Raw genomic sequence first — 15,747 nt, forward strand, 5'->3', positions numbered from 1 at the left:
ATCTTCACATAGGCCTCCTTCTTCCTCTTAACAAGAGATTCCACTTCTTTGGTAAACCACGGTTCCCTCGCTCGACGCCTTCCTCCCTGCCTGACCGGTACGTACTTATCAAGAACACGCAGTAGCTGTTCCTTGAACAAGCTCCACATATCCAGTGTGCCCAACACTTGCAGCCTATTTCTCCAACCTACCCCTCCCAAGTCATATCTAATGGCATCATAATTGCCCTTCCCCCAGCTATAACTCTTGCCCTGCGGGGTATACTTATCCCTTTCCATCACCAACGTAAACGTCACCGAATTGTGGTCACTGTCCCCAAAGTGCTCACCTACCTCCAAATCTAACACCTGGCCTGGATCATTACCCAAAACCAAATCCAATGTGGTCTCGCCTCTTGTTGGCCTGTCAACATATTGTGTCAGGAAACCCTCCTGCACACATTGTACAAAAAACGACCCATCTAATGTACTCGAACTATATCTTTTCCAGTCAATATTTGGAAAGTTAAAGTCTCCCATAATAACTACCCTGTTACTTTCGCTCTTATCCAGAATCATCTTCGCCATCCTTTCCTCTACATCCCTAGAACTATTAGGAGGCCCATACTACGTCAGAAGAAGAGTCCCCATCTAGCATCCTCTCCGCCACCGTAATACTGTTCTTGATTAGCAGCGCCACACCTCCCCCTCTTTTGCCTCCTTCTCTGAGCTTACTAAAACACCTAAACCCCGGAACCTGCAACAACCATTCCTGTCTCTGCTCTATCCATGTCTCCGAAATGGCCACAACATCGAAGTCCCAGGTACCAACCCATGCTGCCAGTTCCCCTACCTTATTTCGTATACTCCTGGCATTGAAGTAGACACACTTCAAACCACCTACCTGAACACTGGCCCCCTCCTGCGAAGTCAAATCTGTGCTCCTGACCTCTATACTCTCAATCTCCCGTACCCTAAAACTACAATCCAGGTTCCCATGCCCCTGCTGCATTAGTTTAAACCCCCCCAAAGAGCACTAACAAATCTCCCCCCCCAGGATATTTGTGCCCCTCAGGTTCAGATGTAGACCATCCTGTCTGTCGAGGTCCCACCTTCCCCAGAAAGAGCCCCAGTTATCCAGAAATCTGAATCCCTACCGCCTGCACCATCCCTGTAGCCACGTGTTTAAATGCTCTCTCTCTATATTCCTCATCTCATTATCACGTGGCACGGGCAACAACCCAGAGATAACAACTCTGTTTGTTCTCGTTCTGAGCTTCCATCCTAGCTCCCTGAAAGCCTGCCTGACATCCTTGTCCCCTTTCCTACCTATGTCGTTAGTGCCAATGTGGACCACAACTTGGGGCTGCTTCCCCTCTCCCTTAAGTACCCGGAAAACACGATCCAAGACATCACGTACCCTTGCACCTGGGAGGCAACATACCAAACGTGAGTCTCTCACGCTCCCACAAAATCTCCTACCTGTGCCCCTGACTATCAAGTCCCCAATTACTAATGCTCTGCTCCTCTCCCCCCTTCCCTTCTGAGCAACAGGGACAGACTCCGTGCCAGAGGCCCGTACCCCATGGCTTACCCCTGATAAGTCCCCCCCCACACAAGTATCCAAAGCGGTATACTTGTTACTCAGGGGAACGACCGCAGGGGATCCCTGCACTGACTGCTTCTTCCCAGTCCCTCTTACAGTTACCCATCTATCTCCAATCTTTGGTGTAACTAATTCCCTGTAGCTGCTATCTATGACCCCCTCTGCCTCCCGAATGATCCGAAGTTCATCCAACTCCAGCTCCAGTTCCCTAACTCGGTCTTGGAGGAGTTGGAGATGGCTGCACTTCCTGCAGGTAAAATCAGCAGGGACACTAACGGCATCCCTCACCTCAAACATCCTGCAGGAGGAACATTGCACTCCCTTCCCTGCCATCCCTCTAACTTCCAACCAAGTTCTGGTTAATAAATAAATAAAAATAAAAAAAACAATATAATATGGCCCTTACCTCACACCAATGGGTCTTATTATTAGGTTAGAGGAGGAGGGCGGGTGGGAGACACTACACGTGTAGTGTCTCGGGTTTCCTCTCCACCAGAATTTATTGGTTTGCGGGGGGGGGGGGGGGGGGGGATCCTTCTCAGAAGTACTCGGGCCGAACTTCCGGTTCCCGCCTTATATTAAAAAAAAACACAGAAAAGAACAGAATCGGGACCAGGCAAGTGTTTTAAAATCAAAAACTCACCTCCCGGCAGGCCCCTGCACTCTGCTCCCGCCAAGATTCTAAGGACTGCTCCTGTAAGGCAAGTGTTTTTGAATCAAAAACTCACCTCCCGACAGGCCCCTGCACTCTGCTCCCGCCGAGATTCTGAGGACTGCTCCTGTAAGGTGATTGTTTTTAAATCAAAAACTCACCTCCCGACAGGCCCCTGCACTCTGCTCCCGCCGAAATTCTGAGGACTGCACCTGTAAGGTAATTGTTTTTAAATCAAAAACTCACCTCCCGACAGGCCCCTGCACTCTGCTCCCGCCAAAATTCCTCTGGTCCAATGGAATGGACCAGAATCCATTACTGATGTCCAAAACCGTAAAGAATTGCGAGTTGAGTCCCTGTTTGAGCATGGTCTCGGGACTTGTGGCTACCGTGGGCGCTGCTGCGGGGGTGACTTTGTTGAGTTCCCGGCAATCGATGGTCAGTCGCCATGATCTATCCGGCTTTCTCACTGGCCAAATCGGGGCATTATTAGTGGAGGCTACTGATCGGAGTACGCCCTGCTCTAATAAGCTGTCGATAACTTTTGCGATTTCTCCCTCTGCCTCTTGGGGAAATCCATATTGCTTTTGGGGTCTAGGGTCAGGTCCTGTGATTTGTACTGAACCAGTCATCCGGCCACAGTCGTGTTTGTGGGTCGCGAATGCTGTCCTTTTCTCTTGTAAAACTGCCCTAACCTGCTTGTCCGTGCTAATTGTAGTCGGGTCAAACCAAAATTCGCCTACTGCGCTAATCTTGTTTGCAGATTCTCCTATGGTGAGCTCCTGTGTCCCAGAGAAACTTGATGGACTGTCCCCGTATCTTTGCTGCAACTACTGGTCGGCCGGACCTATCCCAAAGGGTGTCGCAGACCCAACTGGGGGAGCCCGAACACCATTGGTCCGTTCCGTTCAGGTCCGTCTGATCTGAATGGGTGCTAATGCTACGTATTGGCTTTGTCCTGGTTTTATTTAGAGTGCCTGTCTGCTGGGCTCGCTGTAGCTTTTGTGGGGCATTGCATTCTCTTGCAAAGTGTCCCAACTGTTCACAGTTGTAACACACCTGTGACTTTTGTGGGGGGCTGTTCTTGCCTTCATTTACCCATGCGGGGTTCTGGTGTGCCTTAACTGCGTGTATGTCTGCTTCTGCCTGCTGTTCTTCGGGATTTGTATTCGTGCGTTTGTTTTGAACAGATTGCTCCCAGGCGAGGGACAATCTTTTTACAACCCATCTCTCATTATGAGCCTCCTCTGAGGGATCATAATTTGCACAAGTTTTTTGTCCTGCTTCTGTGGCATGGGAGATAAGGGTGCGGGTCCATTTGGCCATGTTGTCTGGGGACAAATGGGCGCGGTCTAAGTCTCCGAAAACTGCTGCGAAATGGATCCACAGGCGTCCAGCAAACGCTGTGGGGTGCTCGGTTTTCTTTTGCCTGCACTTGAGGCCTGCACGGGGTCACCCGTTATACCCGATCGCATCTAGGATCGCAGTATGCATTTCTGCAAGGGTGCCTCCTCCTACATTCAGTGGGTCGGGAAGGGCTGCTACGACCGAAGGGTCTAAACTCAAAACTGTGAGCTTTACGTGCTCTCGCTCATCCAGGCCGTACATGGTCGCCTGCTGTTTTACACTGGCAAAGAAGTGGTGGGGGTCTGAGGTGGGGAGGAACGGTTTGATTTTATTGCACGCGTCCCGTAATTGGGTTACTGTTAAGGGGGTGGTGTTACAGAAATTCCGTGTCATCCGATGCGGCTGTGCGGTGGGTGGTGACTGGGTTCATTGGAGCCTGAACTATCTGCTCTGTGGGGGGTTGGGGCGCTTTTCTCTTCTGGGGCTTTCCCTGCGCACATGTTCCCTGAACATATCTCTACGCTGTCTCACTCAATTCTTCCCAATCAGGGCCGTCTTCCTCATCTAGCTGAGATCCAAAGGTTTTCTGGAATCCTTTTTGAACTGAAAGCAGAGATTGCAGTTCTGCAATCTGCTTCCGGCACTTTACGTGGCCTAATGAGCTTGTCTTTGCTCCGTGGTGGCAGCATGGAGGGCTCTTAACGCTGCCTTCAGGTAACTACACTGCCTCTGCAAAGCTCTTCCTGTGAATCTCGCTCAGGTTTTCCCACCAAGTATGTCCTATACTCCCGGGACCCGTTACTCATTGTTACAGAATTCGCTCCAAAGGGGCCATCCTTTCCCTTTGAGGTACTTTCTGATTTCCTCTTCCCAAACGGGACACTGTCCTACTCTACTGCTGCTGGTCACTGCGACCACAAATTCTTCGGGGTTCATGAGGCGTTGCATTGCCTGCATTGCCATCTTTCTTATCTGAATGTTTCTTTTAAAATTTGGAACCAGGGGTATTAAGGCGGTGCTGCAATTACGGGTAAGGCTTTTGCTATTTTCCGGAATACAAACTCCCGACAGTTTTGTCGCAACAAAAATCTATCAGTATTACCTTATCGCCCTGTTAGTTACGCATGCATTTAACACACTTCCGAATTATGAGGATTGATCAGAACTGCTTGAATACTTGTGGTTTTTCTGTTCCCAATTGGATTTCTAATTCAAATTTTGGGTTCTCCCGGAGTGGTTAAGCCACTTCTAGATCGGGTCCTGTCAGGATGTCGCGAGTAATATGTTGCTAATTTTTGGTTGGTTCAATTGGCTCTGTTATATAACCTTTGCTCTAGAGTCGCCAGGTATCTTTATGATACCGCCTTGAGGTTCAAGTTCAAGTAATGATCAATAATCAGTACACCAATTAGTAAGATTCAAATCAAAGCACATTTATTTACACAGTCAAATCTACTCATGCATAACCTCTACTTTCTAAGCTATTTCTATCACAAACAGGCCAATACTTAGCTTCGGACTGGCCCACCAGGTCAGGGGAACAAATGGCCTTTCGTTCGGGTTCTGGGTCTGCAGGATTCAAAAGCTGGTATGGACTGGTAGCTAGGAGCGCCTATCGCGTAGCGAGCGTTGACTTGAGACTTACGTTCTTTGGCGGCAGCTGGACAGGTCACTGTCAAGGGTTGGTTCGCGTTGCTGAGTGACCCTGTCAAGAAGGACTATTTGAACTTGGGGGCTTTACTTTATAGTCCCCAGGGGCTTCCCGCCTTTCGGGGCGGACCCCGTACCTGGTTTCAAGTGATTGGACTTCGCTCCAATCGCTTGGTTCGATTTCTTCAATACTGTGGCGGTTCCCTGATCGATGGGCGGTCTTTAAGTGTCCGTTAACCTCTTTTATGTTGGTTCCTGCTGGCGCCGAGGAGTTTGGCTTGGCTTTGATTACCTTAAATGTTTCAATTGTTCCCGAGGATCGCTCATTAGTATGTAGATGGCCGCTACATTATTGTGCAGATGGTTGCTGGTATCGATGCTGTCTGGGCTTTTGCAGAGTTTACTACACAGTAACTAGCACCTGCTAGTTTCTGCCTGTGTTGGCTGAATTTCCCTTCAGCCTTTGCTGTTCTCCATTTTACGTTGGGAATTGGCCAACCCAGGTGGCTACAAGTCCCAGTCTACTCAACCTCTCCTCGTAATCCAACCCCTTCAACTCTGGGATTAACCTAGTGAATCTCCTCTGCATACCCTCCAGCGTCCTTTCTCAGGTAAGGTGAGAAACATCGAGGGCTGAAGGGCCTGTACTGCGCTGTAATGTTCTATGTAATGTTCTATAAAACGGAACACAATACTCCAAGTGTGGCCTCACTAACACCTTATACAATTGCAGCACAACCTCCCTAGTCTTAAACCCCATCCCTCTAGCAATGAAGGACAAAATTCCATTTGCCTTCTTAATCACCTGTTGCACCTGTAAACCAACTTTTTGCGACTCATGCACTAGCACACCCAGGTCTCTCTGCACGGCAGCATGTTTTAATATTTTATCATTTAAATAATAATCATCCCTTTTGCTGATATTCCTACCAAAATGGATAACCTCACATTTGTCAACATTGTATTCCATCTGCCAGACCCTTGCCCATTCACTTAACCTATCCAAATCCATCTGCAGACGTCCAGTATACTCTGCACTTGTTGCTTTACCACTCATCTTAGTGTCGTCTGAAAACTTGGACACATTGCCCTTGGTCCCCAACTCCAAATCATCTATGTAAATTGTGAACAATTGTGGGTCCAACACTGATCCCTGAGGGACATCACTAGCTACTGATTGCCAACCAGAGAAACACCCATTAATCCCCACTCTTTGCTTTCTATTAATTAACCAATCCTCTATCCATGCTACTACTTTACCCTTAATGCCATGCATCTTTATCTTATGCAGCAACCTTTTGTGTGGCACCTTGTCAAAGGCTTTCTGGAAATCCAGATATACCACATCCATTGGCTCCCTGTTATCTACCGCACTGGCAATGTCCTCAAAAAATTCCACTAAATTAGTTAGGCACGACCTGCCCTTTATGCGCCCATGCTGCGTCTGCCCAATGGGATAATTTCCATCCAGATGTCTCGCTATTTCTTCCTTGATGATTGATTCCAGCATCTTCCCTACTACCGAAGTTAAGCTCACTGGCCGATAATTACCCGCTTTCTGCCTACCTCCTTTTTTAAACAGTGGTGTCACGTTTGCTTTCCAATCCGCCAGGACCACCCCAGAGTTGAGTGAATTTTGATAAATTATCACTAGTGCATTTGCAATTTCCCTAGCCATCTCTTTTAGCACGCTGGGATGCATTCCATCAGGGCCAGGAGACTTGTCTACCTTTTGCCCCATTAGCTTGCCCATCACTACATCCTTAGTTATAACAATCATTTCAAGGTCCTCACCTGTCATAGTCTCATTTCTATCAGTCACTGGCATGTTATTTGTGTCTTCCACTGTGAAGACCGACCCAAAAAACCTGTTCAGTTCCTCAGCCATTTCCTCATCTCCCGTTATTAAATCTCCCTTCTCATCCTCTAAAGGACCAATATCTACCTTAGCCACTCTTTTTTGTTTTACATATTTATAGAAACATTTACTATCTGTTTTTATATTCTGAGCAGGTTTACTCTCATAATCTATCTTACTCTTCTTTATAGCTTTTTTAGTTGCTTTCTGTTACCTCCTAAAGATTTCCCAGTCCTCTTGTCTCCCACTAATCTTTGCCACTTTGTATGCTTTTTCCTTCAATTTGATACTCTCCCTTATTTCCTTAGATATTTTGACAAGGTCCCTCATGGTAGACTAGTACAAAAGGTGAAGTCACACGGGATCAGGGGTGAGCTGGCAAGGTGGATACAGAACTGGCTAGGCCAGAGAAGGCAGAGAGTAGCAATGGAAGGATGCTTTTCTCATTGGAGGGCTGTGACCAGTGGTGTTCCACAGGGATCAGTGCTGGGACCTTTGCTCTTTGTAGTATATATAAATGATTTGGAAGAAAATGTAACTGGTCTGATTAGTAAGTTTGCAGACGACACAAAGGTTGGTGGAATTGCGGATAGCGATGAGGACTGTCGGAGGATACAGCAGGATTTAGATTGTTTGGAGACTTGGGCAGAGAGATGGCAGATGGAGTTTAATCCGGACAAATGTGAGGTAATGCATTTTGGAAGGTCTAATGCAGGTAGGGAATATACAGTGAATGGTAGAACCCTCAAGAGTATTGAAAGTCAAAGAGATCGAGGAGTACAGGTCCACAGGTCATTGCTTTCAACACAGGTGGAGAAGGTAGTCAAGAAGGCATACGGCATGCTTGCCTTCATTGGCCGGGGCATTGAGTATAAGAATTGGCAAGTCATGTTGCAGCTGTATAGAACCTTAGTTAGGCCACACTTGGAGTATAGTGTTCAATTCTGGTCGCCACACTACCAGAAGGATGTGGAGGCTTTAGAGAGGGTGCAGAAGAGATTTACCAGAATGTTGCCTGGTATGGAGGGCATTAGCTATGAGGAGCGATTGAATAAACTCGGTTTGTTCTCACTGGAACGAAGGAGGTTGAGGGGCGACCTGATAGAGGTCTACAAAATTATGAGGGGCATAGACAGAGTGGATAGTCAGAGGCTTTTCCCCAGGGTAGAGAGGTCAATTACTAGGGGGCATAGGTTTAAGGTGAGAGGGGCAAGGTTTAGAGTAGATGTACGAGGCAAGTTTTTTACGCAGAGGGTAGTGGGTGCCTGGAACTCGCTACCGGAGGAGGTGGTGGAAGCAGGGACGATAGTGACATTTAAGGGCATCTTGACAAATACATGAATAGGATGGGAAGAGAGGGATACGGACCCAGGAAGTGTAGAAGATTGTAGTTTAGTCGGGCAGCATGGTCGGCACGGGCTTGGAGGGCCGAAGGGCCTGTTCCTGTGCTGTACATTTCTTTGTTCTTTGTTGTTTTATATCCACGGTCGATTTTCCCTTTTTCTACCATCCTTCCTATTTGTTGGTATAAACCTTTGCTGAGCACTGTGAAAAATCGCTTTGAAGGTTCTCCACTGTTCCTCAACTGTTTCACCATAAAGTCTTTGCTCCCAGTCTACCTTAGCTCACTTTTCTCTCATCCCATTGTAATCTCCTTTGTTTCAGCACAAAACACGAGTGTTTGTTTTCACCTCCTCACCCTCCATCTGTATTTTAAATTCCACCATTTTGTGATCGCTCCTTCCGAGAGGATCCCTAACTACGAGATCATTAATCAATCCTGTCTCATTATACAGGACCAGATCTAGGACCGTTTGTTCCCTCGTAGATTCCATTACATACTGTTCTACAAAACTATCACGGATACATTCTATAAACTCCTCCTCAAGGCTGCCTTGACCGACCTGGTTAAACCAATCGACATGTAGATTAAAATCCCCCATGATAACTGCTGTACCATTTCTACTTGCATCCGTTATTTCTTTGTTTATTGCCTGCCCCACCAGAATGTTAGTATTTGGTGGCCTATAGACTACTCCCATCAGTGACTTTTTCGCCTTACTATTCCTGATTTCCACCCAAATGGATTCAACCTTATCCTCCATAGCACCGATGTCATCCCTTACTATTGCCCGGTTGTCATACTTAAATAACAGAGCTACACCACCTCCCTTACCATCCATTCTGTCCTTCCGAATAGTTTGATACCCTTGGATATTTAACTCCCAGTCGTGACCATCCTTTAACCATGTTTCAGTAATGGCCACTAAATCACAGTCATTCACGATGATTTGCGTCATCAACTCATCTCTGTTTTAAAGGATCGTCCCTTTAGTCTGAGATTGTGTCCGCTGGTTCCAGTTTTTCCTACAAAGAGAAACAACCTCTCCATGTCCACTCTATCCAGGCCTCGCAGTATCCTGCAAGTTTCAATAAGATTCCCCCTCATTCCTCTAAACGCCAAAGAGTACAGACCCAGAGTCCTCAACCGTTCCTCATACGACAAGCTCTTCATTCCAGGGATCATTCTTGTGAACTTCCTGTGGACCCTTTCCAAGGCCAGCACATCCTTTCTTAGATACGGGTCCCAAAACTGCACACAATACTACAAATGTGGTCTGACCAGAGCCTTATACAGCCTCAGAAGTACATCCATGCTCTTGTATTCTAGCCCTCTTGACATGAATGCTAACATTGCATTTGCCTTCCCAACTGCTGACTGAACCTGCACGTTAACCTTAAGAGAATCTTGAACAAGGTCTCCCAAGTCCCTTTGTGATCCTAATTTTCTAAGCATTTCTTCATTTCGAAAACAGTCTTTGCCTACAATCCTCCTTCCAAAGTGCACAACCTCAAGGTTTTCCACAATGTATTCCATCTGCCACTTCTTTGCCCTCTCTCCTAGCCTGTCCAAGTCCTTCTGTAGCCCCACAGCTTCCTCAATACCACCTGTCCCCCTTCAGATCTTTGTATCATCTGCAAACTTAGCAACAGTGCCTTCAGTTCCTTCTTCCAGATCATTAATGTATATTGTGAAAAGTTGTGGTCCCAACACAGACCCCCAAGGCACACCACTAGTCACCGGCTGCCATCCTGAAAAAGACCCCTTTATCCCCACTCTGCCTTCTGCCAGTCAGCCAATCCTCTATCCATGTCAGGATCTTACCCTGAACACCAGGGGCTCTTAAAACAACCTCATATATGGCATCTTGTCAAAGGCCTTCTGGAAATCTAAATAAATCACGTCCACTGGTTCGCCTTTGTCTAACTTTGTTGTTACTTCTTCAAAGAACTCCAACAAATTTGTCAGACGTGACCTCCCCTTGACAAAGCCGTGCTGACTCAGTCCTAATTTACCATGCACTTCCAAGTACTCCGCGATTTCACCTTTAATAACAGACTCTAAAATCTTACCGATGACCAAAGCGAGGCTAACCAACCTATAATTTCCGTATTCTGCCTCCCTCCCTTCTTAAACAGTGGTGTTACATTAGCCACTATCCAATCCTCTGGGACCCTCCCGGTCTCCAGTGATTCCTGAAAGATCACCACCAATGCCTCCAACCTCTCCTCAGCTATCTCTGGGTGTAGTCCATCTGGTCCAGGTGATTTATCCACCTTCAGACCTTTCAGTTTCCCCAGAACCGTCTCCTTAGTGACGGCCACTACACTCACCTCTGCCCCGATTCTCCTGGAGCTCCGACGTCCCACTGGTGTCTTTCACCGTGAAAACTGATACAAAGTAACTGTTCAGTTTATTTTCCATTTTTTTGATTCCTATTATTATTTCTCCATCCACATTTTCCAGTGGTCCAATGTCTATTTTTGCCTCTCTCTTACCTTTTATATATTGAAAAAAAGCTCTTATTTTTTTTTATATTATTAGCTACCTTGCACTCATATTTCATCTTCGCCGCCTCATTTGATTTTTTAGTTGTCCTCTGCTTGCTTTTAAAGGCTTCCCAATCCTCTAGCTTCCCATTAATGCTCGCCACTTTGTATGCTTTTTCTTTTATGATGTTGTTGACTTCACTCGTCAGCCATGGATGCCTCATCCTTCCCTCAGCATGTTTCCTCCTGCTTGGGATGAATTTCTGTTGTGCCTCCTGAATAACCCCCAAAAAACGCTGCCATTGCTGTTCCACGGTCTACACCGCTAGGTTCCTTTTCCAATCAACTCTGGCTGGCTCCTCCCTCATGTCTTTTAGTTAGCCTATTTAGTTGTAATGCCGTGACATCTGATTGCAGCTTCTCCCTCTCAAACTGCAGGGTAAAGTCTATCATAATGTGGTCACTGCTCCCTAAGGGTTCCATCACCTTAGGTTCCCTAATCAAGTCTGCCTCGTTACACATCACCAAATCCAGAATTGCCTGTTCCCTAGTAGGCTGTCACAAGCTGCTCCCCCAAAAAATCCTAGACGCCAACAAATTCCTTTTCTTGGGATCCACGACCAACCTGCCTTTCCCAGTCCACCTGCATATTGAAGTCCCCCATGATGATTGTAATATTGCCTTTTTTACATGTCTTTTCTATCTCTTGATTTATTTTCTGCCCCACATCCTGACTACTGCTAGGGGGCCTGTACATTACTCCCATCAGGGTCGTTTTACCTTTGCGATTCCTCAACTTTAGCCACAGAGAGTCTATGCCTTCTGATCCTATATCGCTCCTTGCTATTCATTTAAGTTAATTTCTTGCAAACAATGCAACTCCGCCCCCTTTGCCCATCTGCCTGTCCATTCGATAGGACGCATATCCTTTTATATTTAGATCCCAGCCCTGATGCCCTTGCAGCCACGTCTCCGTGGTGCCCACAACATCATTATGGCCAATGTCAATGTGCACAACAAGCTCATTTCCCTTGTTCCGTATACTGTTCGCATTTAGGTACAACACCCTCAGTCCTGCATTGACCGGCTCCCTTTTCACACTTATCACCTTTTTTGCTCTGCCTGAGGGTACTGTTGTTGTCTTATTTTTGTTCTCTAATTCCCCTTCAGCTATGACACCTTCTAAGCTAACATTCTGGCTCCCATCCCCCTGCCATACTAGTTTAATACAGTAAGAAGTCTTACAACACCAGGTTAAAGTCCAACAGGTTTGTTTCAATGTCACTGGCTTTCGGAGCGCTGCTCCTTCCTCAGGTGAATGAAGTGGTATGTTCCAGAAACATATATATAGACAGATTCAAAGATGTCAGACAGTGCTTGGAATACGAGCATTAGCAGGTGATTAAATCTTTACAGATCCAGAGATGGGGTAGTGGGGGTGTGGGGATGACCTTGGCAAGATGTTCATCTTCATCGATGACGTGTTGAAGGCTCTGAAGAAGATGTCGTAGTTTCCCCGCTCCGGGGAAGTACTGGACGACGAAGGGTATTCTGTCGGTTGTGTCCCATGTTTGTCTTCTGAGGAGGTCGGTGCGTTTTCTTGCTACCACTACTTGCCTTCAAACAACCGCGCAACCTCAAACCAAACCACAGTTTGCAGCAAACTACCCAGTCTTCAGAACAGTGACCACGACACCACACAACCCTGCCATGGCAATCTCTGCAAGACGTGCCAGATCATCGACATGGATACCACCATTACACATGAGAACACCACCCACCAGGTACGCGGTACATACTCGTGCGACTCGGCCAACATTGTCTACCTCATACGCTGCAGGAAAGGATGTCCCGAAGCGTGGTACATTGGCGAGACCATGCAGACGCTGCTCACGGTGCCTGCTTTGGACAACAGAACTCAGACCCGGAGTGGTGGGGTGGGACTTGGATCGATTGATTGGCTGGTGGCCAATACAAACAACAAAGAACAAAGAAATGTACAGCACAGGAACAGGCCCTTCGGCCCTCCAAGCCCGTGCCGACCATGCTGCCCGACTAAACTACAATCTTCTACACTTCCTGAGTCCGTATCCCTCTATTCCCAGCCTATTCATGTATTTGTCAAGATGCCCCTTAAATGTCACTATCGTCCCTGCTTCCACCACCTCCCGGAGCGGTAGCGAGTTCCAGGCACCCACTACCTTCTGCGTAAAAAACTTGCCTCGTACATCTACTCTAAACCTTGCCCCTCTCACAGAGACGATAGTGACGTTTAAGAGGCACCTTGACAAATACAGGAATAGGATGGGAATAGAGGGATACAGACCCAGGAAGTGCAGAAGATTTTAGTTTATACGGAATGTGGTGACTCGGGTCTTTTCACAGTAACTTCATTGAAGCCTACTTATGACAATAAGTGATTATTATTATAAAAGGCCATATTCTACCGGGTAACGGGTGGTGATTGGATCTTGCCTGAGTGGGTTGATTTCCAGAGACCTAAGGAAAGTAGAGTCAGGTCCCTGGACACCCAGGGTAAAGGACCTCTCCTCTCTCCCTCATATTATTTTCTCCAGGAAAGCTGCTGTATTTCTGAAATGGCACAGACCGAAATGAATCAACAGTGAAAACCATTACAGACTGGAAAGCAGAACTCTCTGCCTGGAAGCCTGGTTTGAAAGAAAGTGTGCAAGAAACAACAACAAGAAACAAAGACTAGCACGTATTTTTTTCACTCCTCTTCACCTCTGTTTGTTTGCCTGGTGTATGTAAATAATACTTAACCAGTTACAGCTAATAGCAAATGTTGTTCCTTTGTTTAAGGGTAACAAGGATAATCCAGAAAATTACAGGCAAGTGAGCCTTATGCCAGTGGTAGGGAAATTATTGGAGAGGATTCTTCGAGACAGAATGTACTCCCATTTGGAAACAGGTGGACGTATTAGCGAGAAGCAGCATGGTTTTGTGTCATAGGGAATTGAACCCGCGCTGCTACTCTTGTTTTGCATTACAAGCCAGCTGTCTTAGCAGCATGGAGGTCGTGTCTCACGAACTTGATCGAGTTTTTTGAGGAAGTCACAAAGGTGATTGATGAAGATCGGGCAATGGTTGTTGTCCACATGGACTTCAATAAGGCCTTTGACAAGGTCCTCATGGCAGGCTGGGACAGAAGGTGAAGTCACATGGGATCATAAGTGAGCTGGCAAGATGGATACAGAACTGGCTAAGTTATAGAGGATAAAGGGAAGCAGTGGAAGGGACCTTTTCTGAAAGGAGGGCAGTGACTAGTGGTGTTCTGCAGGGATCAGTGCTGGGATCTTTAATGTTTGTAGTATATACAAATGATTTGGAGGGAAATGTAACTGGTCTGATTAGTCAGTTTGTCTATGACACAAAGGTAGGTGGAATTGTGAATAACGATGAGGAATGTCAGAGGATACAGCCGGATATAGATCGGTGGGATTCGGTGGGAGACTTGGGCGGAGAGATGGCAGATGGAGTTTAATCCAGACAAATGTGAGGTCATGCATTTTGGAAGTCTAATACAGGTGGTAAACGACAGAACCCTTAAGAATACTGACAGGCAGAGACATCTGGGTGTACAGATCCACAGGTCACTGAAAGTAGCAACGCAGGTGGAGAAGGTAGTTAAGAAAGCGTACGGCATGCTTGCTTTCATCGGCCAGGGCGCTGAGTATCAAAAATGGCAAGTCATGCTACAGCTGTATAGAACCTTAGTTAGGACACACTTGGAATATCGTGTTCAATCCTGGTCGCCACACTGCCCGAAGGATGTGGAGGCTTTGGAGAGGGTACAGGGTGTTTACCAGGATGCTGCCTGGCATGGAGAGCAGTAGCTATGAGGAGAAGTTGGATAAACTCAGTTTGTTCTCACCTGATAGAAGTCTACAAAATTATGAGGGGCATGGACAGAGTGGATAGTCAGAAGCTTTTTCCCAAGGTGGAAAATTACTATGGGACATAGGTTTAAGGTGCGAGGGGTAAAGTTTAGAGGAGATGTGTGAGGGAGGATTTTTACACAGAGAATAGTTGGTGCCTGGAACTCACTGCCGGAGGAGGTGGTGGAAGCAGGGACGATTGCGACGTTTAAGGGGCATCTTGACAAATACGTGAATAGGATGGGAATAGAGGGATAAGGATCCTGAAAGTGTAGAAGGTTTTTGGTCAGACAAGCAGCATAGTCGGCGTCGGCTTGAAGGGCTGAAGGGCCTGTTCCTTAGATATACTTTTCTTTGTTCAGTTGTATTTGCTGCATCTTTAATTATAGTTCTTGTTATAAATAAACAGTAACTGTGTTTACATTTACAAACTTGGTGACTGTAATTATCAGGTAGCCAAGGACCAAAGACCTTGGGTATTTTTATAAGAATTAATGGTTACTTCACTTGTGTTGCAACTCCAGGTCAAAGGGGACTGGAATTGACCACGCCCTAGCCCAGGGCGTCGTAACGTGTGCAAAAAATATTTTGTAAGGATGACAGCAGAACAAGACTTATCAGGAAAGATTAGATTGCATGGTCTATTGGTGGGCTGCACGTTCTATGTAATTATATATGATCTGCTTACCTTTGACTGCTTTCGCAAAAACGTACTTCTCTTTACTTGGGTCTTTTTCATCAACTAAAATCCCATGAAAGATACGCCCAAAAGTACCTGAAACAAATGAAAACAATTAAGAAATTTACAGACTTACCAAAGGGATAGTTAATCAACTCAGTTAACTCAGCTTGAGTTTTAACTTTCTAGATCTGTGAAAAATAATGTTTTACTGAATTCATCCTGGGCTGAAACCATTATAGAACAA

General features: G+C 46.4%; 1 protein-coding gene across 1 annotated transcript in view; it reads right to left on the reverse strand.

The window, feature by feature from the left end:
* LOC140390089 (tyrosine-protein kinase RYK-like) overlaps window positions 1-15,747 on the reverse strand; it is a 352,210-nt gene that overhangs the window by 217,307 nt on the left and 119,156 nt on the right. The window contains exon 7 of the mRNA XM_072474993.1: window positions 15,510-15,596. Coding sequence (XP_072331094.1) covers window positions 15,510-15,596 — 87 coding nt within the window. The remainder of the gene's footprint in view (window positions 1-15,509; window positions 15,597-15,747) is intronic.

The sequence above is a fragment of the Scyliorhinus torazame genome, chromosome 14 (assembly GCF_047496885.1).
Source record: "Scyliorhinus torazame isolate Kashiwa2021f chromosome 14, sScyTor2.1, whole genome shotgun sequence".
Taxonomy (NCBI): Eukaryota; Metazoa; Chordata; class Chondrichthyes; order Carcharhiniformes; family Scyliorhinidae; genus Scyliorhinus; species Scyliorhinus torazame.